The sequence below is a fragment of the Parasteatoda tepidariorum genome, chromosome 10, assembly GCF_043381705.1.
Source record: "Parasteatoda tepidariorum isolate YZ-2023 chromosome 10, CAS_Ptep_4.0, whole genome shotgun sequence".
NCBI lineage: Eukaryota > Metazoa > Arthropoda > Arachnida > Araneae > Theridiidae > Parasteatoda > Parasteatoda tepidariorum.
The window spans coordinates 73045851-73070284 of NC_092213.1; the positions used below are offsets into that span (position 1 = coordinate 73045851).

The window sequence follows — 24434 nt, forward strand, 5'->3', positions numbered from 1 at the left end:
GATCTGAGGGCCTTTTTGCAACATAGCAGTTTTTTTTAAACCATTAGACAGCTTTTTTTCCTTACTAGATATTAAGATCAGATAAAAGAATAGTTATTCCTTATGGATAGAATTTAATTAGCATGTATTAAATTTATTTCCTTAGAAACTGATAGTGTTTTTAGAAGATGAGGAAAATGGCTTAAAATATTCCATTTATATATGTCTGTTTGTGTTAGAATATGGAGAGTAATCTAAGAGAATATTGCTGCTCTTACTAGTTAGAAAACAATGATTCTTCCGGTTTTGGTTGATACAAAAACGTTGATAAAATAAGCATGTTAATTTGGAAAATAATTAAATTATGATTGATCATATCAAATACTTTTATAAGAGGATAGTTACTTTTTAAGATTTATTAATAGTATATGAAATACATTTAGTTGCAAGTGCCAATTTTTAACATTGTTAACTCTCACATATTTGTAACAGTTACTTCACTATTAAAAGTTCCAAAAATCAAGTTCCAAATTGTAGATTCCAAATAAAAATACCCATTCCCAAATAATTGTTAGATCTTTAAGTGATAATAGTTATATTTTTATGTCTTTAATATTATTGAAGACTGGAAAAAGAAAAGTGCCAAGCAATATATTTCAATAAAAATCAATTTTAACATCTTTAGAAACAAATTAAAGAATTCAAATAGCAGTAACCCATAACCTGCCAATTATCAAAGTACCAGCTGTATTTCACGGTTCTATAACCATTATCTGAAAATAATGGCACTTGAAGCTTTGTATTTATTTTTAACCAGAATTTCTAAATTAAGAGTGTGCATTATGTCATACGTGTAATTTTTAACAAAAAAAATAACAGATTTGAACAAACATAATTTATTAAAATTTATCACCCAGTAAAACATACAATAACAAACAGGAATGTATTTCTTAAATGGAATAGTCACTTTCAACAATTAGAATGAAACATTGACGCCATCTTTTAGCATTAACAATGATTTAGTAACTTTCAGACATTAACACTGCCATTCATAGTACTTTGGCCTACAATATGTTAAATACTTTCAACAATTATAAAAGATATTATCACATAGTTTATTTTAATTTTAAAATATTTTTTAAAAACAATTTTTATATATTTATTTATTTTAAATTATAGATTGTAAAACAAAAAAGTTTTACAATCTGATACATTACTATCTTTGTATAAGGTCAAGGCTCTATAAATGGCACTGTGAGGTAAAACAGAATCCTAATTACATAAATCTGAGGTGAAATATATTTAAAACAATGACATTTCATTCTGTACAATTATTTACAAATATATACAAAATTATCACAAATTTTAGAAATAATAGTCTAAAAAAAAGGTTTGTAACCAGTAGCAATGACGTGTTACAAATGTAACGATCATGAACTAATAACGTAACATAGAATTTGTCACGCAAACAGCCAAGAATTTTTTAGCTCTTGAATATAGAACAATTTTTTTCCAATATATATTTAATAGCACCAATTGCAATAACTTTGACACTGCAGAAGTATAACAACTTTCTAGTTAAATGAATAATATTGTACTTTATATTACAATCATTTCAAACAGGTTTAAAAAATTTACGTCAATTAAAAAATTTTATATATTTAAAGCATAGTTTTAACAAAATTCTTTTATAAAGAATACTCTTAATTTATAAATTTAACTATATTAAATGGAAATGTTTTGAACATGAATATGAAAACTTGAACATTTGTAAATATGTATTGTTGAAACATGCAAAATACATATAGTTCAGGAACACACTGCAGAAGTATAATAGCTTTTCAGTTAAATGAATATTATTGTACTCTATATTATGCATCATTTTAAATAAGTTTAAAAATTTCCGTTACTCAAATTTTTTTATATATTTAAAGCATATTCTTAAAAAAAATCAACTATAAATATTTTTAAATTATAAATTTAACTATATTAAATGGTAATGTTTTGAACATGAATAAGAAAACTTGATCACTTGTAAATATGCAGGGCCCGCACTAAGCATACGCCACTTTGCCAAATTTGATAAAATTATAATTTTGGTGACTAAAATCGAGTTTTGAAGAACAATTTCTTTCACTGGAAAGAAATATATAAATAAAAAATTGTTAAGATTTGCATTTGGCGAATACTTTCAATATTTGGCTAATCGTTTGAAATCCTTAGTGTGGACCCTGAATATGTATTATTTAGGCATGCAAAATACTTATAGTTCAGGTTTTTTTTATGATAAATATATCTCCAAATTGAGATGTATTAGTCTTAATTTAAAGAGAATTTTTATATATTTAATATATTGCAAGCTACCACGCAGTATTAAGAATTAAATATAATCAAATTTAAAAATTTTAATATCCTAGTAAAATTTGGATATGTTTATATTTTCCCTTCACATTAACAATTAAATGATCTTTCTCGATTGTTGTACATAGTTATGTAAATTTAACCTGTATATTAAAAAAGTGATTATTAATTACTAACAGATCATGTCAGATTTCAATATAAATATGATATAGTAAAACAGTTTTAAACTTATTTTTTCAAACAACTCACTATCAGTCAAAAGCATTTTCCTCTTAAATAAAAACACACCAATAAATGGATAGTCAGTTAAACATAGCCAAAACCGGCAACAATTTTCCCTTTGTACAATATTCACTTCAGTTTCTTCGAAAACATTCATTCTTGTTCTTCCCATTAACAACACTCTCTGAAGTCTCTTAATAATAATTCACAGAGTGTAATCCTCAGCATTCTCGAAACATTGTCTGAAGAGTTTATCACATAAAACACAGTGAGAAACATTCACAACACTCTTAGCTTCGTAAATTGTCCCTGTTAATTTGGAGTGCTCTGCTTGCAATCTGCACAAATTCTCCAACATCTACAATGGTGTCCGCACCATTCCGGAATACATCTTCAGGAATTCTGCGATCCAGTTCCGGATGGTTGTTATGCCACTCAATGTAAGAGCCTCTACTTCTTAACAAACTGGCAAACTCAGCAACATTTAATTGAGCCTAAAATAAAGGAAATACATGGTTATTTCAAATTTAAATAAACTAATTTATTTGATAATCAATAACTTAAATAACTATTTAGAAGAGCTTAATGGACCAATTTATGTAAGTGATATTTGTTTAAAAACATATCAAGCAATATTTGGAAAATGCAGAGTTTTTCATAATTAAGATTTTTAAATGGTCCAAGATTTTAAGCTTATTTAAATGGCCTAAGATTTAAAGCTTTTTAATTGGCCCAAGATTTTAAGCTATTTAAATGGTCCTAGATAAATATAGGATCATTCAATTAAATGTCTATAATTATGCCATCAGTTAAAAAAAAAAAAATTTAAAACTTTTTTTAATTTTTAATAAATTTATAACATTTTAGAATTTTTTATGAAATGCTAAAATAGTAACTTACCTTATATGGTACAAGTTGAACTGCAACACTTGATTTTGGCAAGTACAATGCATTCACTAAACCTGCTCCATTCATTCCAATTAGAACATTATATTGCTGAACTTTTTCAATCTAAAAAAGAATAAAAAATGATAAGTAAGTTCAGAAATTTTGATACAAGTATCCATAGTCATAAATTGAACATTCTAATGATACCAGTCTTTTTAAAATTATCTTATACTTTTAAAACTTTGTAACTGAATTTTAACTTGCAAGAAACGAAAATAAATTTAGATTGACATAAAATAAATCTACTTACTTGTTCTTTAACAGACATGAAGGAGAAATCAACAACATCCACTTTAGCAACTGCTGACATGCTTTTCACTAATTCAGCCTCATTTAGTATCTTTCTGCGACCTTCTCTATATAACAGGAAGAAAAAATTATTTTAGATTTGTATAAAAACAATTATTTTCAACATTAATTAATAAAAGACAGCCCATTATAGAGTTTTTTTGTGACATTGAATAAATATTTACCTGTGAATGAGTCCAATTTTAGGCTTCTTAGAATCCACATTGGTTTTTGGAGATTTGATTCCAAAGGCTTTCTTAACAAACAATGCATAGGATTGCAAAAGTTCAGGACTAGAGAAATCAATTTTTGGAGTCTGTAAATAACAAAAAGGAACATTAAAACTTAGAATTAAAAATTATTTTATAGCATATTAAATAATTATCAGCTTTTTTTTTTAACCTTTTGCTTAAGGCTGATAAAAGTGAACCAAAGCAACAGGTTTCACCATACTATGAGCCGTAAGAAAATGTTTAATATTAAAAATAAAATTTTAAAAATTCATAGTATTATTATCAGCTCATTACTTTTAAGTTAATTAAATTAATTCAAAATCAGATAATATATGCTACAGTATTATTTATTATATAAATATTTATTTTTTATTATAGCATCAAAAGCATTTTAATAATTATTATAATGAATTGATTATTATTTATAAATTATATTAATAACAATATTATATTTATAAGTTAAATAAATAAGTTATATACATGAATTTTGTGTTATATTACTTATTAAAATAAATTACTTATTAGTGTGAGTCCATTAGTCACATTAAAAAAAAAGATAATATTCTGATACGGCACAAAATTTAAATAATTACCCCAAAATATGCTTCTTCAAAGCAGACAGTCTTGTTGATGCCAGCAAGCCTGCGGTCCAATGGCAGCAAACGGTGAGGTTTAGAAAGAGCCTAAAATGTTAAAAATTGATCAATAAATGTGAAAAAATAAGATGCATAATTACTTTTAAAAATTAAAGGTAATGTCTGTTTAAAATAAAGAAGAGAGTTAACTTACAGTGAGAAGCTGCATCCAGTATGAACGGAGATCATTAAAAGCATCAGTATTCCAGTCAATACCCTAAAAGAATAAAATCATATAAATAAATTGCTGAAACAAATATATTCTTATTCTAAATGTATTATAAATATTTATATACAAATATATATAAATATTTATAATATATTTTCAAACCAATTTTAAATTTTAATTTTTTATTAAAACAAAAAAATTCCATAACAAGTTTTCCATCACAGATTAACTTCATTTTCAATCAATCTTCCTAACATTATTGGTTGAAAAACTTTATTTACTACCTTTCAAAATCAGTGTCTATTTGCTATCACTGTTTATTTACTATCTTTCAAAACATCATCCATTATTAAAATTTTATTTACTATCTTCCCAAATATTATTCGTTGATAAACTTCATTCAAAATCTTTCCTAAACATTATTCATTGAAAAAATTTGCTTACAATTATTCTAAATATTGTTTAAAGTTCAAGCAACGAAAAAAAAATGAAGTTTTCTAATTAAAATTTATGTTTACCTCTCCTCTGGTAGTCTCTATTCCAGGAAGTAAAGCAATATCTTTGATTGCACCAGATGAGGATTTGGTGGAATCCTGATGAAGAGCAACAAACAAGGGCAAAAGTGTGTCATAGTGAAGATGGAAGTAATTACTACCATGGTAGTAGTAAGGAGTGAAAAAATGTCCACGGCTAAACACTTGATCACAAACAATGTTATTCAATGATTGATGATGTTGGTCAGATTTGGCACTTTCAAACTTCCAAATGTTTTTAGTCTGATGGCATGCATCAAGGTCAGACAAGTCTCCATCAATCCTCAAGACTTGGTCACCGGTGCTGAAGATAACGTTTCGGACCTTGCAGTAACTGGATGGCCATTGCCCTGGATAATTGGTCACAAGAGATGGTTTGTCACTGCAGTCAGAGTTGCCGTTGCAAATAGGGGCAGATGAAACAGTAATAGCAAGTAGTGTCAACAACATCAGGATAGCGTAAGTTGAAGTAATCAAAGCCATGTTGTCAATTTAAAATAGGTGGTTCTAGAGATGGGATCCTTTCAATTGTTTCCAAAACAGCAAAAAGCTAAAATAGAAAATTATTTTTAATATTAATACATCTACATAAATATAACATTAAGTAGCAAATAACATACAAAAAAATAAAACAATTTCATAGTAAACACAACATACCTTAATTGGTAAATTTAGAAGTATTAACAAAATAAGTTGGATGCATGAAAACTCATTTGAAACTGGGCGAAGTGAATTTAACTGTTAAGTTGACAATCTCTAGTGTGAGAATGAAGTAATATTATTTAACCTCCCAGAAGTCATGCACTGGAAAAGGTTGCATGAATTAAAAAGTTTCCACTATCACGCCAAATGTAAAAACGCCAAATGGAAGTTTCCAACGCCAAAACAACGGTAATGTTCAATCCGCTTGTTCACGGTTGAAATGCAAATAATCGCCAAAACGGAATCGAGCATGATCGTTGTTGATCGCAGATGGAGGCCTTGTGATGGGAAAAGGGGGAAAAAAGATTGAATAATAGGGGGATGGAACTTGTTCTATGGTGCCCGGTGGTTGCGAACTGTGGGAAAGAGGCGGGCTTCGAAACTTCTTTCCCACGTTCTTTTCAGTTTCCCAGTAGTTTTTTTTCCATGGTTATATATCGCTCTTCTTCACAGCAGTGTATAGTTCCAGCTTTCACCGTATGGTCGTAGTTCAATTACGATTCCCCTCCCCCCGTAACCTTTGTTAATTCCGAAACTGTTATTTTGGGCAGAGGTTATTTCGTGTTGCTGATAGAGGCAAAAACCATGGAATTATTTTTAATTAGGTAGTTACATGTTGTGGAATTCACGGAGTTGAGTGACTTGAGATCGCTTGATTCATAGAGGCAGCAAAATAGTTAAGGAATTGCGAATTTATTTGAAACTTTAATGTTTGGAAAATTTAAATGTAAACAAAACAAACATGATGTAACGAACGATAAAAATGTAATAACGAAAAAAAAAAAAATATTAAAACAAAATTCTCAATTACTTTAGGTTTAAAAATCTGCAAAGGTTTGCTTGACAATTAAAAACGTTTGGTCATAAATACATTTATATATTTGGTCATAAATACTTTTATGTAACTTAAGCATTTGAAAGACTAATTTTCAATGTTTTAAATATGTTTTTCTTTTCTTTTTTGCCTGAATGTGAGAGATTAATATGCTATATTTTCATTGCTTTAAATATGCTTTTCTTAAGAAAGAATTAAAAAAAAAAAAACAATTAAATAAAGTGTTGGCAAAATCGTTCCCTTATAATGGAAGAAGTTAAGATAGATTTAACAACAGTGAGTATCAAAATAACAATACTCACCGAAGTTTATGTAGAAAAAAATATATATAAGTCGGATTCGAGATTTGTTTGACTTGCCTTTTAAAAGTTGGAGTAGTGACTAAAAGAAGAACAAAATTTAATCATAATTCATCTAAAACTTATACATTTTATGAATTGTCTGAGACTTGTCATAAAAATTTTTTTTATTTCTTTCACTGAGCATTTCGTAGTCGCGGAATTAACTGCGGTGATAAATGATGATAATGAAATTATGTTGCTACCATTATTGACTTGGCGAAGAAAAAAAAAATACAAAATGATGACGCTGGGAGAAAAAAAAAAATATATATGAGTTGAATGTTAACTTACTAATTTGCATTTAAGATGTAATTTGCCTTTTTCATATAAAAATTACATTCTTAAATATGAAGTCTAGGCACGCTTTTTTTTTGTAAGGAAAAAAAAAACATAAGGTGACAACGGAGAAAGAAATATTGTTATTGATTTAACGCATATTGTTAAAGGTCAGTTTAGGAGATAAATGGACTGTCAACGGACCCTTCACAAATTATTTTTTTGTAAAAACAGACCTTTCACAAAATTATTTACCCAGCTTTTTTTCATATTGAAAATGAAACCCCCAGAAAACTTTCTTTGATTAAGAGAGTCAAGGATGTCATTAATTATAATTTAAAAATCGGTCATAATTTAAAAACCAAGTATTCTTTAAATACTTTTTTTTTTCCTCTCACAAAAACAGTACTTCATTTTAATTTTCAAAATAGATCAAGTCTGAATAAACTCAACTTCACAATAATTTTAGATTCACAAAATTATGAGTAAAGTTTTAGCAAAAACAAGGTCTTAGATCATAGATCTACGGATCTTTCTAAGTTGTAATACAAACTATGAATAAAATTGTTTATACAACAAAGTTTTCAGTTTTTACTATGCAGTATCCATGTACATGACAAATTGCGAACACTTTTATACTAACTCTGAAGTAAACAATCTTTCCTTTAGCAGCAAACGTTTTGAAAGATTTTACAAGACAAAACGCATGACACAATTTAAAATGTCTTGCTTGAAACTTTTAGAAATTATGTCATTTTTATCCATGTAAAGTTAGTTACTGACTTCTTCTTCTCCAGCACTGCAGCCTGTTACCGGCAAGGCTGTCTCCATGAGTCTCCTCCATCTGACTTTTCCTGAAGCAACAGATTGCCATCGATTGACCCTCAGATCTTTCTCAACCGAATTAACGTACTTGATGGGGGTCATCCTCTGTTTTGTGTACCTTCTATTTTTGAAAAAGTTGCCAATTTATTTGGGTTAGAGTCAATCTAAAAAGGTGTCCTAGACATCTAGTGCGGTTAATCTTTATAACTTTAAGTGGATCTGGTTCTTTAAATGTACTATAAGTTTCATAATTATACTGTATTCTATAGAGATCATTTTCATTTTGTTTAACTGCACCTAAGATCTTTCGGAGTATTTTTCTCTCAAAAATCAGCAGCTTATCTTTTTCAGTATTTATTTAGTATACCAGCACTCGCTGCTATACAAAGCAATCGGTCCAATTAAAGTTGAACATAAGTTAGTGTTTGTTTTAACATTGATAATTTTAAACTTGAATTGATTTCTCAACCCATAGAAACATTTGCTTCCATAAATAACTTATTGTTTAATTCAAATTGTACATCATTAGTATTACTGAAAGCAGTTCTAAGTAATCTAAATTGTTGTGCACACACAAAAGTAAAAATATTAATTTTTAAAGGAGATAGGTCAAAGTTTCTCTGCATCAAAACATTTAGTTTTTTTCTTGGTTAATAGTGAGACCCATTATTCTTCAAGGGAGACAAAATCATTGATAGCCGTTGGTTTTGTTCTTATTATGGTAAGTACTTCTATAAAGGTTTAATATCAACAATTTTGAAATCATCATCATCAAAATTTATCTGGGAGCCAGAAGCCGTTTGCGGACCTTTCCCCATCCATCTTGAAAATTTAACTTTAAGGTAGTACTTTCTGGAAACTGGAGTTCTAATTACAGTGAAAAGAAAATTAAATACTTTGTATTCTCAATAAATGTGCGTCGCTACAAAAATAAGCAGCCATTGGCTCGAGGTTCATGTCTTCTTTCCAGTTTTCAAAAGCCTTAAATTCTGTTGAATTCCGATATTTATATAAGAAAACTTCGAACTTAAAAAAAAAAAAAAAAAGACACCATTTTAATAAGTTTTAAGCATGTTCTTTAAAATTGCTATAACAGTTTTGCCATCTTTTAGAACATTTGCTGCTATAAGAATGATTGTATACATAGAGTTAATATGTAAGTGTTCACATTATTTTGTCCTGTACCTGTATATTTCTTATTCTAGTAAGAGAAATGCTTTCAAATCCTCAGATAAAATACGAAACTAGGCTCCATTGAGGGAAAAAAAATCAGGTTGCTCTCAGGTGAGGAGCATGAAATGACAATAAAAAAAGGGGGAGGGGAAGTGCAAACAATTTACTGGGAATTTAGAAGGGGGTCAGAAGGGGAAAGGGGCACGTGCTTGCTGGGAAAGTTCTCACAAGCTGGGGTCCCACGCACGCGTTACATCTGCCAAAGAAGCGCGCAGGGCACGTGTTGCATAGAACGTTCTCACGCATATTCGAGGAAAACGAAAATAGAACAAAACATAGGATGCTGTCTATGTTGGCGACTGAATCATTCAATATTCATCGCCATTCGAAGCCAAACAAACGATTTTGGCTTTATTTACAATACCGATGCAAATCATTTATTTTATTTAGAGTTTGAGACAGCATTCACTACCTTATTATGCGTTGAATAAGCAGCCATTAAATAAGCAGTTAAAAAAATATTTAATTTTAAAAGTAGAGAGTACAGCTGATTTTTTTTTCTCTCTTTAATAACTTATAGTTAGAAAACTGAGATTGATGTCTGCCATTGCGGCAGTATGTTTAAGAACTTGAAGATTTGAAATAAACACGTTGAAAACTGAATTTTCTACTAGTTTCACACACATATATATTTCATGTTTTATATTAATATAACTAGTGGTCAATTTTCCTTGGTCCTTGCTCGCAAATCCGGGATGCAGCTAAAATTTAGTAGTCTATTATTCTTACAGAAGGAATAATCTCATCCATAGAACTATCACGCAATTCAATTCGACAGCACTCGGAAAGCTAACGTCCCAAGTTATTTAAAATAGCTAATTTCACAAATGCAAGTAAAATATTGAACTTACAACGTAAAACGAAGTTGACAGCCAGAGAGACATATCGTAATCCACGAGAGCTAAAAGCTCATTTTTGAAGCAGAGAGCTATAAAGTCAGAATACTACTACAACTACTTTAAAAAAGAATTAATAATAAATAAGAACATACTGCGTTCTTTTATAATTATTATTTTACTTTTTTACTCTTGCAAAGTTTTAGTTTTGTACACAAAATAGTCCAATAAAAATAGTATATTACGTGTAATCTATATTGAATAAAGAATGTTAGCTTAATGTTACGGTAATTTAATAAAAGCATCAATAAAATACAGAATTATACTTCTCACTACTATAGATAGTGTCATCTTATTCATTTGCACATAATTTAAATAAAACTTGCCATGGATTACCGATATCCTTTAATATCACAAATGTTTTATTCCCTTTATTATTTCTTTTGTTTGCAGAATGATTTTTGAATCGAACATGACTGTTGCCACTAGCCAGAAACAAATACAGCTCTTTTTCCGAGATCACGTTGGAGATTTATTTTCAGTTAGACAATGAAACGTACTATAGCTACAGCGATACAATACAAGCTACAATTTGTTTAGAGAGCTTAAAATTGGATATATATATATAGTACTTAGTGGTACCAGTTTTAAGGCAGTGATAAGCCTTATTTGTCTGCATGTATTTGTGTGCGTGTGTGCTTAGGACAAAGAGGGGGAGACCAAAAGACTAAGGAAAAAAATTTGCGGCACAAAATTATTAACTCTAAAACTGATGTATGAAACGGGAATTTCAAAAATCAGGCTCGAATCAGGTGAGAAGTGATGCTGACTCTTATAAATAAAACTTATTTACATAGATAACACGAAGCATAAAAGAGAAATAAGTTAAGATTGGCTCTAAGACAATTTAGGCTGAATGGTACGGAGAAAATATTCAATTTTGTTTGAATAGCATTGAAATCTGAATTCTAACTTAAACGCAAATTTTCCCGGAAAATAAGTGACCTGAAGATAATAGGGTATCTATAGATTTTAATCTTATGCATAGCGCAGAAATGCCAACTTTAACGAATTTTTCGTATGATTTTGATTTAATTTTTGAAGTTTTAAGGCACAGTTTAAGCAATTAAAAAAATTTTAGTTTTAAGGCACAGTTTAAGCAATAAAAAAAAATTTGATTTCAAAAATTTAATTTAAAATGATTTTTACTACACTTTTATAAAAATTTATTAAACTAATTTTTAAAAGTATGATAATCATATAATAGCGGGTTAAAGCTTTGTCAAAATAAAAACTACCGATTGGGAAAATAGTAAAAGTTGTGTTGTTGTTTCTAATGCTACTTTCTAATACCAGCTTGCTTGGTGAAACCAGCAATTTCAGGCAGAGGGTGCGTTTTTTGTTTTTCAGTGGCATCACTTATGGCCAAAAATACGACTTCAGCCAAACACACATCACAGCCAGTTTATAGAGCGGATCCACTCATACATCCACAGATCGTAATTTTGACTCGAACTAGAGATTAATCAATCTCCAATTTTAAGTCCCCAAAAGTATGATTTGTTATGGGAACATAGAAGACTAGACTGACCCTACAGATTCAAAGTGCACTCGTCACCATTTACTATACGGAAAGTCTTCGGAAGACAGGAATAGAACTCACGACCTCTAGGACATGGGCCCAACGTCCGATTCGATTAATCATTAACATCAAATAATTAACAGATCAGAAAATTGAAATTTTTAGTGATTGTTATTTAAAAACAATAGATATTCTTTTATATATACGTTTCCTTATCCTTCGGTTTTGGTTCAAAACATTTACACGTTGTTTAGTTATTTCATTCCGTCGTTTCAAAATAGGGATAATGTGATGGCATAATTGTCAATAACTAGGTATTTACGAAATAATATTTAATATCCAACAAGTATTCTTCTACAAGTTCTACATTTAACTAGTAAACACGTAATTCCTCTTATTTCCACGGTTGAAGTTGCCGATTCGTGGTGACTATTGTGCATGAGCGAATTTTAATGCATTCAGAAAATCACCAGGATCAATTTAAAAATTATTTCAAGATACGTTTTGAGGATTGCAAATAAAAATCGGAAGAAATGCAGTGCAGTCCAGCCTGCTACGATGACATTTTAAGCAAAATCATAAGATACATTTTGGTTTTTTGCTAAAGCTTTTAAACAGATTGCAGTTTGGATAGGGAGGAAAGAATCGCAAACACATTGAGATTAAAATTGCATCACAACTTCCCTACGATTGTTTCTGACTACGCAAGCATACAGAAATATTTACGGAAAAATAATTCTGTGTTACAAACAAATGATGAAATAAGCAAGAAAAACACAAAATGTTGAGCTCTATGCCTGCAAGAAAATTGTAAGTACAATTTTAAAATTTCTCACAATATTAATTATTTGTTAAATGGAACACTTCCAGGTTTACAAATTGATAGACGGACTTAAAAGCCTTTTGGCAATACAGCACATTACTTAAGATTTTTCTTCTTCTGATTTTAGCTCACTTTTGAACCCAGTTTATGCCCAGTTGCAGTAAGAAGTGATTACTTTGAAGAAGTCACAATAAATATTGACGAATACATCAATATTTTTTTTCTTAAGACAGCATTTCCAACGCTTTTTGATACAGAAATAAAATTTAGTGAATTAGTTGCATTGGCGGATTGGCGACTGTTGAACTTTGAATATCCCCTTCCCTTTTCCGGAACAAGGCATTATCGTGGGAAAGGTTTATCACTGTAAAGCGAAATATACAGAGGAATAATGGGACAAAGAGAGCGACAACAATGGGACAAATATTACAATAAATGCAAACAGGGTGGGGAGACAGCGTTTCCCACACTCCAAAACAGCAGATACAACCAGGGCACGTGCAGTGCACCACACCAGACACGAGTGGGGCGAGTGGATACACGTGCTTGTCCACCGACTTCCGAAGCCCGGAGGTAAGATCTTTTTGTCATAGCTACTATATATTGTACCCGAACCATAGATTAAATTATAAACTATCCAAAGACTACTATTAGGTAATAAGCATAAAGAATAATGCTTTTTATACAAGTCAAACTTAAAAAATAATAATAAATGTTCTTGATTATTTAAAAGAACACCGAAGAACAAAATTGTTAAGACCTAATTATGCTTACATTGTTAACCAGTTAATAAATGCTGAGTTTTTAAATATTGTCAACATTAGGTACCTAAATTTACGAGATTTGATATCATCCTTCGCGAGAAAATATGTGTCAATGCAATTTGCCAAAATTGATAAGACTTCAGACTCAGATGTATGATGATCTGAAACACTTCTCCGCAACAAAAAATAGATTACTCATATGAAATGCTGCCTATGGGCTACGAATATGCATTCCGTAGAAATAACTTGTTATACTACTATAACTTGCACTCTATATAGCATTTGGTTGTTATAAGATAAGTGTTTCGCAACACTAATTAGTTCTTTTTCTGCGATTTTATTAAACTCACCTACGTGATTTTGCTCAGTGTTAACATATATTCGTCTGTTATTGTTTGCCCCACGATTGACCATTTCTCGCTATTTGGTTACTAACTATGAAATAACACATTTTCGTTCATCTGGTTGCATGGGAGTTGAGTCCCCCTCTAATGCTCTTATTAACAGGAAGAAAGCTTATTAAAATTTTAAATTGCACTCTTTCCAATTTAGTCATTTGAATGATACTGATGCAACTCCAGACGGAGCAAGCGTTAACGAATATGGGCCGAGTACATACCACATAATTTTAATAACTCAGTGGTTAAAAGAATAAATTAAAATAAAAATTGGCACATATTCTTTCTTTAATTAAGTACAAACATTTACAAATTGTGAGCAGGAAACCTTTGCAATATGTTTCCGAAAAATGTGGTTTGAATTTTATAGATAAAAATTTAAAGAAGTCGTGGGGTAAGCCAACTTAGGAATGGGACAGTAAGCTTAATTATTTTGGTGCAGAACAATTGTGTTTTGGAAGAAGTAAACTTGATTTTTGGAGCCACTTATTTACATTTGGAGCAGTATGGCGCTTATAAAATTACATTTTTGACCTGATTTGAGCATAATATATTTACATTTTCTATCATACTTAACAGAACTCGGAAAATAAATGCATTATTAAATAAAAAAGGTGTAACAAAAACCCAACAAAGAATTATACAAATATAGAAACATTTACTCTTCTTGCAGATATAAAATCCAAAAAAGGCTTAAACGATATATAAATAATTAGATAAAAGAAAAATTGCAATAATATTAGAGAAAAAAATTCCTCAGGGTGGCCACTCAAATCAGGTTTCAAATTTCCCTGATTTTTTCAGGTAAAATTCTTATAAATTCCACGACGGCCAGGTTTTTTTTTTCTCACATAAAGTGTAAGATGAGTACAAAAAAGTGTTAATATTATAAAGTATCTTATTTAAAATGTTTCTTTTTAAATAAATCATGTTGAAAAATAATTAGACTAAATTTATTTCAAGCAAGATTTTGTTTTTTATTTTTTGAATTTTTCAGTATTTTAGTACAACATTAATTTTTAAAAAATAAAGATGGATGAGGAGAAAATAAATTTAGTTTGTAAAATATATATTATTTTTAGTGAATAAAATTGTTTAAATTGTACTGTTGCTCAAATTACTTAATTGTTGTTACTCAAATGGCAAATACAAAGTAACTCATTAACCCTGGATAATTACTGATTAATATATATTTTCATTTTGCATAAAAAAAATAATTTCAGACGATTACAATCAATAAATTTTTATATTTATTTAAATTTTAATATAAAGCCCATTTTAAACTGTATTTTATCAAAACATTTTTCGTTATAAAATTCATGGATCATACTTTCTTTAAACCAATATCTGAAGTTAAATGTTTAAATAATGTTGTTTGTTTTGAATTGGTATTATTACTTTAAAAGATATTCAGAATTTAAAAATAAATGCCGCAGATGTAAAATTGTCAAAATTTCCTGTTGCGTATTCAATAGATATAATTCTTTAAAATGTATTCTTTCTTTTTTTTCTTCCAATTTGAAAGTAAAATATTTAAAGAATTCCAATTTAACCACATGGTGTCTTAGTTTAGATTAGTTAATTGCGTTCTTTTTACAACTGGGCGAGTTTATAATTACGAAATTTTTCTATCAAATGTTTAGTGCATCATAACCTATCAAAAAACAATTTGTTGTATAAAAACTGATTACAATAAGTTCAAATTAAATGGCTTAAATTGTTGGTGTCGGACTTAAACCGCACGAAAGCAATAAGAATGATTACTCATTAAAAAACCTATTTAAACTCTGTGAATTAGTTCGTAATTTAAGTGTAAACATGAGTGAATTTTAAAGCTGCCATTTGAATAAAGAACTGTATGCAGTTCTTAACTTGTAAAATATGATTTATAATTAATTTGAAATGTTTTACTTAGGTCTCAGAAGCAAATTTTTCAAGTTTGACATAAATTTAAGTTAGTGATAACCATTATAATAAGTGAAAATTACTTTAATTATTTTAACCTTAATATCATAAACATATTTTTCGATTAAATAGCTTCGTTAAATTTCGATTGCCCTCCAATTCCTGTTGTAATAGATGGATCAATATGCTTTATAACATTTTTCATCTCGTAAAAGTCACTAATTTTAACTGTGCAACGTATATTAACAACAATGTAAGTAGAACTCATATTAAAACAATATTTCCTTAAATCTAAAAATTTTAAAAATCCTGGAATAAAATAATCTGTCTCTAAATTTTTTTCTATTAAAAAACAAAACAAAAACATAGGAAAACATCTATTGAAAAACATGTCACTGTACATTAGAAGGGGAAAAAAACAACAACTTTATTCTGTACTTATAACAATTACTTCTGGGAAAAACAAAATATTTTCGTGCAGAAAAAATAGTAATTTAATAGCTTCATTTATTGCCTGCCTAAAATTAAACAATAATTTTGTACAGTTCTTACAATCTATTGTATTTGAAGTCTCAAAGCAGAAGATATTAATCGATATACCTTTTACTTGTATTTAGTGGCATAGCTAACGGGAAACGAGAAAGAGCATATGTTCCCTCCCGGTTATAGCATTAGAGATACTCTAAATTTATAAAAAAATAATTTAAAATTAAATCCAAAATAAATGTTTATCTCTTTTTAATACCCTCTTCAGTTTCATTTGCCATTTACAGTTAAAAATTTCAAATGATATAGCCTTTCATTTAACAGCCTACCCCGTGGTCAGAATCGCAGAGACACGGGCACGGCGACATTGTCGCAGAACGTTACACAGTTCTTTGCAGAAAGACTTTTCTTTTAAGAAGTAAAAAAAAAAATTACCTTTCTTTTCTACGGAAATTTACAAGTAATATTTGAATCATGGATTTAGATAATCACTTTTTAAAGAGCTCAATTTACTCCGATAGTATCGTAAATCGATGTATTTTTTCAATTGTATTTTCGGCAGTTATTGATATTGATTTTCAGGTGGCTTTTAAATATCCCGATATATGTTATTTCAAACAATATGGAAAATTCGAATCGTGCATTTGAGTATTTACTTTTTAAGGCAATAATTCTATCGAATTTTTGGCAGTTTTATTTCTATTGATTTCTCCATAGTTTTTAAATCCGATATTATTTATTACATCAACCTAATCTCGAAACAAAACACGCATTTGAGGAGTCAGATTCATGCGATTTCGTCGTCGATTTTTTTCCAGAAATTTTCTACGGATTTCATGATTAATTATTTTTTATTGTGATGATTATTTACAAAATGTCTGTTAAAAAAATAATTTGCGCGTTCCCCCTCCCCAAAGAAATGGGAGAATTTCACCCATAATATTACAATACAAAATTATTACAATTAAAAAAACATATATAGTTTTTTTGTTGTTGTTGTAGAAACAGCCCTTTTGTTATTTTAAAATAGTAACATATATGTTTGTTATAATTAAAAGTACCTTGCAGAAAGATATTAGTGCTAGTGAGTTTTGCCACAGATAGCTCGAAAAAATTCTGCCGTAGGAACAGCCTATAACTTATTGAAAACTGATATTTATAAATTAAAAGTCATTATTACTAAATCGTCAAATTTTTACATAAAAAATGATACCTTGTTTGCTTAAAAATATTTTAAGTTTAAAATTTTGGTTAACTAGTTGACCTCACCATGATTTAACCGAATTAATCACGAACCATGATTTAATGATGAAACTTTCATTAAGAGGTTGATTTAATGTTTAAAAATACCTAGATAAAACTTTGTTATTATGAGCATAACTCAAATTTAATGAGGATTTTTTTTATATAACATTCAAGAAAATTATTCTCATAGAAATCGTATGAAAAGGAAAAAAAAAACTTCTGAGTGTTTCTAAAAGGCATGATAGAGTTTTTAACAGCCATGATAGATTTTAGCTATATATCAAAAAGTACGTTAGCTCAAATTGTTTAAAAAAGTATAACTAGATACAGGGTATCTGTTGCATTTTAGATTTTCAATTCATGACGTTTAATGACCAATTACAAGAATTTTTCAGGACTTCTATTTCCTCCCACAAAAACACAAGAATAAATTTAAAAAAGCATTATAATAACATTCATTGAAATGACAGGTATAACCAAAACTGTTATACTCTGCATCTTCATATTTAACGATTTCAAATTTAAAAAACAGAGTAAAGAAAGAGTTAAAGCAATAAAATATCTGAAAAAAATACAAAAACTTTTTTTCTCATTTTTATCGCAGAATTACATTCTAAAGAATTCTATTCTTGTTCATCAGAAAGGAAAGAAATACTCCAGATTTTTCTGTTCTCATTTCCGTTTTTCTGTTCTAATTTCCGAATAAAAAAATTCGCCAATNATATTTTAAAACCTGCTGATTACCTATAGTATAATTAAATTTCAATATAATGCATGGCAACTGTTGGTAGTTTTGAAGTTTATATATTTTCTTGGCAAACTTCAATTTTTGACATTTTTGACGGTTTAAACCAGTATTATACCCTTGTCATGTCAAAAACCACTTTTTGACGTCAAAAAACCAACCCTACTTAAACTGTTTCTATTAAGCTTCAAAAGCTCTTTTTTAGGTACACTAGAACAGTCACGATTCTTAGCTTGTCTCTGACCGTCAGTAACACGCCATTGCTCATGGGCAATTTTACCATAGAGCTTGAATATGGTTGCCCTAAAAAGAGTTGGGAGAAATTCCCAGTGCATGTTCAGGGCCCCAGAAAATTGCATTAGAGCCAGCCTGTGCTGCTTCATCAGCTAGCTTATTTCCATCAATACTCATTACCCAATGCAGAATCATTAAATCATTTACATGAAGTGATGTGGAAAATAATTTTAAACCAAACTTGCAATAAAAAATAAATAAAATTAAAATTATAGACTAAACCATAAACTTAGTTACCAATAAAATAAATTTTCACAAGAAAACATAGAAAGTTGGTAGCCTGTTAAAACTATTAAATAAGTAGTAAGTGAATATAAATAATATTAACAAAGACCTGTCCTACTATGAGTAATGTTGAGTGAATAATTTTTTTAGTTTTAATCTAAACTAATTTATTTTTTATAGATTAGATCTTTGTCTTTACAAATTCAATTATTCAGTGTGATTAATATATTGTAAAATATGAAATACATGCATAGGTATAAAGATGACCTGAACTATGACAATGAAAAAAACAAAAGAAAAAAACACAATGCTCTAAAAAACGATACTTATTCTTTAATATAAGAAAAACACACACACACTGAGTCACACAGACTCATTTTTAAAATATTTAAGAAAAATGCACATTCAGTCACACAAGACTCATTTTTAAACCACGCATACTATCCAACTTTACTTTACATATCCAACTAACCCTTTCTTCCTTTGCATCAAAATAGTTCGAACATTTTTATTGCAAAGCAACATCTATTGGCCTTTGCAAGTTTATATACACAGAGGTTTAGTTTCTTACATATTTGGATCATATATATAAACCCTTTTAGTTATAAGCATTCAGTATTTTAGTCATAATATTATTTTCAAACAATATTTAAGCATTATTAATATATTTTATTAAAGTTTTGACTCTTAGGCTACAGAAAGTTTTGCCAACAATTTCAATAATTTGAATAAAGCTATTAAACCAACAATTTTGAACAAAAATTTTAACTATAATGTAACATAAATATGTTTCAAGTATGAAAAAAAAAAATAACAGGGAATTTCAGTGCTGTATAATTTTTTAACTCACTATTATTTATTCCAATTAAGAAAACATATTTAGCAAAGGAAAGGGTAAAACTTTGCGCTATGTAGACTAAAGCAAAAAACAATGTGAGTAAAGCACAAATAGAAGTACATAAATTGACATACTATAGTTAGTTTCAGTTCTATAAACAAGAACCTTCCTCGATGTCTTAATGCAAATGAAGATAGAGAAGTTAAGAGGCTTCAAGTGAATAGTTTAAGTTTTGTTAAATTTTCTTGGAAAAAGTACAAGCATTTGTAAGGAGCATGTCGAAAGAAATCAGTATTTTTTTCGGAATTTTTCAATGAAAAAAAAAAGGTGAGTTTTTTTAATGCACAAAGCTTTAAACCAATTGCATAGGCTTATTTAATTTATATGATGTTACAAAACCTAACATTTTTTGCACAAAAATTAAATTTTTTCCCATATGTTTTGAAATATAAAAATTATACTTCAAGTAATTAAAATATAGTTAGCATTAAAAAAATTCTAGTGATTAATTATTTCTTTGATTTTGAATAAAAACTATTTTTTCTAAATTTTCAATTTTACCATATAAACATTTAGTTTACCATACGAATAAATAAAAATCAAAAGTTTTGTGTTCAGTTTTTGATCGTTAAAAAATTAACAACACATTAAAACACGGGTGGGCACACATGTTACTAAACCTACCATTTTTTGCACAAAAATTATATTTTTTCCCATTTATGTTTTGAAATATAAAATTTATACTTCATGTAATTAAAATATAGTTAGCATTAAAAAAAAATTCTAGTGATTAATTATTTCTTTGATTTTGAATAAAAACTATTTTTTCTAAATTTTCAATTTCACCATACAAATAAATAAAAATCAAAAGTTTTGTGCTCAGTTTTTGATCATTAAAAAATTAACAACACATTAAAACACGGGTGGGCACACTTTTTTGGTTGAGGACAAAAATTTAAGGAAAAAAAAAAAAGTTTGGTGGGCCAGGTAAAAACTTCTAAAATAAAAAAATTTAAAAAAAAAGTGATATACAAGTTTTAATTTAAATATTTAATGAGATTAATGAAATTGTGACTTCATTTTCAAAAGTTCCTTACATTGAGGTTCCAAGTAAGATGTACTTATTTTAAGGAACGAGCCTAAATGTTTGTCTATTAGTCTACTTTTTTCTAAGGTTCATCATTGCAAACACTTGTTCACACATAAGATGAAGCATACATAGCACTGATTTTCTGGGCATGAAATATTAAATTTGAGAAATTAGTTTTTGGTAATGATTTATAAAACTCAAACTTTGGCATACTTAGAAACAACTGCTTCAGATGGCGGCAATCTACGGCTTTTCTATAAAGAACTTCTTTCAACATTTTACCAATTGAAGCAGTCTGTGCTAGCTATTTCTATCAATTTATGGTTCATAGAACAAATATAGAGAAAGTAAAAAGGTCATCAGTAACTTTGTTAAAAAAGAAAGAACGAAAATAGCTTTAAACAAAGTAGACAAAATGGACATATATCGTTTATATTCACCACAGATTGGCAAGTTCAAAATTCAATCTGCGGGCCAGATAAAACTTTCTGGAGGGCCAATGTGCCGTAGTTTGCCCATCCCTGCATTATAAAATCATCATTATTTAAAAAAAATTTTTTCAACTTTTATAAAAACAAATTATAATTTCTACTTCAGTGGATTTCTAGGGGCTACCTGTATATGAATACATCTTACTTTCTTTTTTTTTTTTACTCATTATTTTCAACAAAAATTATAATATTATGAACTTTGTTCAAGAAATTAATTTATTACAACTAATTTTGAAAGCAAAATATTTAAAGATTTAATAGTTTTAAAATAATACATAATTTAAAACTCTTTTTTATATACAAACATTAAAGGTTAATTTCTGTTTTTTTTTTAAATATTTTTTTTAATATTTTTTTTTCAATATTTTTGCTGCTTACTATTTCAATAAAATTTGAAACATTTTTGCGCATTTTAAATAAATTTTTCTTACATTTTTTACATTAATGAAATTAAAGGTTACTTGATACTCCAAAATCATTACTTTTTTGTTTTGTACTTGTTTTTTTTACTCATTATCTTTGCAAAAAAATACTTTTAATTACTTTTACTACTTTTAAAAGTAGCCTTCCCATATATGGTTAAGAGACAAACGCATATTAAGTAGTTTCACAAATAGGGACAAAGGAAACAAGGAATAACAACAAGAAGATAAGAAACAGGCATGAGAGGATTTGGCAGGAACCCCAGGGTGCAACAGATTAAGTTAAAATGGCTTTCCAAATATTGGGAAACGGGAGGATACTGGATAGATCAATAAATTATCTTTTTTTTTTTTAACCTCACCTATTATAAATATGTCATTTATAAATAAATTTTAATAGTGTATACTTGGTTTGTAATATAATATAAATTGTAATAAGTATAGACTTGTATAGTATTTGTAATAAACGAGCCCAACTCTATTTCAAAACTTCAAATAGAATTTATTAAAAGGCTTTCATAGCAACATATTCTATAAGTTAATGAAGTTGTGTAATTCATAGTTATGCTTATGAATTATAAAACAGCATTAATTTACATCATGTTTCATAATAACAATAAGGTTTTACAAAAGTCTTTCAACATTAAACCAACCTCTTATTAAAAATTTGAAAGTCAAATTCAGAATTTTATAAAAACAGAATTCCTAACAATAGAGCTCAACTGTGTTTTAAAACTTTACATAAAAATATATTAAGAGGTTTACATAGCAACATCTAAGAACCATTGTGAAATTCATGTCAAGTTTTATGAACTTCACATTGTTTATCTACATGCAATTCCGGAACAATTTGCACAATAAGAGTGTTTCGTTAAACTTATTTTGAAGGGAATAAAATTTCTATAATCAGGTCAATATTTTACTTTTTTCTGTCAACTTCTATAAAAAAAGTTTTTAAGAAGTTAAGGAAATCTTTTACTAAAATTTAAATAAAGCTCGAAGCATGAGGTATTATATAGGCGTTTAAATATTGACTTAAAAAGTCATTAAACCTAGAATTTCTTAAAATCTGGGTTCGTGATAAACGTGCATAACCCAAATATTTTTTGAAACTATCTAAAGAACAAATATTTTTAACAAAAATTACAGATTAAATTTCTTATTCTTTCCCCTTTAATTGTACAGATTAAAGAAATAAATGTTTCAATTAAAACCAAGCCTTGTAACAATATGTTTTGAATAAAAGAAAATTATACAAATAAAAGTAAACTTACCATGCGAATTCTGAAAATCATACAGAGAAACAACAAGAATATGACAGGATGGTTAGCGATACAATAAAGTAACAAATGCATGGTTAATTATTCCACCATCATCTGTATTTTCTTTTACTACAATTTTGGTTTAGAATACGGTAAACATTTAACTCTTAAATTTAGATATGTATTGAGAATAAGAAAAATACAACATTTAAAAATACGAGTATGCATAAACTTAATTACTCAATAAGGTAAAATCTTTGGTTATTTTAAGGGGTCAGGTTTAATAAAATTTACTCGTTTACTTCAGCAACATGTTTGGCTTAAGGTAACAAATTCTAATTTTCTCTGTGCTATATTTGAATTAGCTTGTAGCTTACATATGGAACCTTAAGTTAGTTAAACTTTATTATGTAAGCTATAAGCAAATAATCTTTTGCAGCTTAAAATGCATTTTTAAAAAAAATAATTAATCAACTTCAACGGAGAAAATTTAATAATATAGGGGAAAAAAAAAAAAACTTTGTTCATCACCTAAATTTAAGAATAAGCTGATATTTGCGAAGTTACGGTCTGTTCCTAAACTAAAAATGGAGAGATTTCCGCATTGTAATGAAATAATTGGATGGAATAATTTTATATTATTAAATAGTAAAAGAAGAGGTGACAGGTTTCGGTGGAATCAGGGACTGATATAGGGTTCCAGTTAAATTGTACTTTTGTTATTAGTATAGACATGTGATTCTTTCACTAATTCGCGAATTTTTTCGAATCTCAAGACTGATGGTTCAAGGGCTTCCGCTTATCAATTATTTATATTCCGACAAAATTTTCTCGGAGTTACTAAACTCAAAAATATAAATTTCGTTCTTTATGTAAAAGCATCCTCTGTTTTTCTTCCTAAGTTAAAAACGCAATTTCCAATGAACTTCGAGACTCGTCCGATTCGTAGGATTTCGTCCTAAATGAAAAGAAATTTTAACGGTCCTAGGGAATTTGAACGGCTTTTTCTTATTTATTATTATTATTATATTTTGATGCGATGATGACGTGCAAATTGCGAAAAAAAGGTATCAAAAAGGTTCTCCAAAATATATATATACAGGGTGTCTATAAAAGAATTCCGGGGTTTTAAAAATTCATATCTCACTAACTATAACAGATAGAAAAATTTAGTCGATTTCTCTGAAAAGAGTAACTCAAAAAGTTTTACTCATACCGATTGGGAATGTTTGTATCAACTGTTGGCGGCGCTGCAGGGCGTTGACCTTTAAATGGATTTGGATTTTTTCTTTTGGATTCCGTTGGATTTTTCTTCTGGGGGCATATCAAGAATCTTGTGTATGCAGAGAAAATTCGTGATGTTCAACATCTCAGGGAACGAATAGTCAATTGTGTGACAACCGTCCCCCCAGACATGCTCGCCAGGACATGGGAAGAGGAGGTAGAAT

General features: G+C 28.6%; 1 protein-coding gene across 2 annotated transcripts; it reads right to left on the minus strand.

Annotated features, from left to right (window-relative positions):
• Positions 1 to 859: 859 nt before the first annotated feature.
• On the minus strand, positions 860 to 23319 carry LOC107442634 (protein O-linked-mannose beta-1,4-N-acetylglucosaminyltransferase 2). Of its 2 annotated transcripts, none has more exons than XM_016056252.3 (8): positions 22999 to 23319; positions 5354 to 5918; positions 4821 to 4883; positions 4625 to 4714; positions 3984 to 4114; positions 3761 to 3866; positions 3463 to 3573; positions 860 to 3056 (listed from the first exon to the last, which is right to left on the minus strand). In XM_016056252.3, exons 2-8 carry the CDS (start codon positions 5849 to 5851, stop codon positions 2853 to 2855), a joined length of 1203 nt encoding a protein of 400 aa, XP_015911738.1. In that variant the 5' UTR covers positions 5852 to 5918; positions 22999 to 23319; the 3' UTR covers positions 860 to 2852. The 2 variants fall into 2 exon arrangements, with proteins under 2 accessions (XP_015911738.1, XP_015911737.1); XM_016056251.4 differs by lacking the exon at positions 22999 to 23319 and adding an exon at positions 6026 to 6299.
• Between the last annotated feature and the right edge of the window lie 1115 nt (positions 23320 to 24434).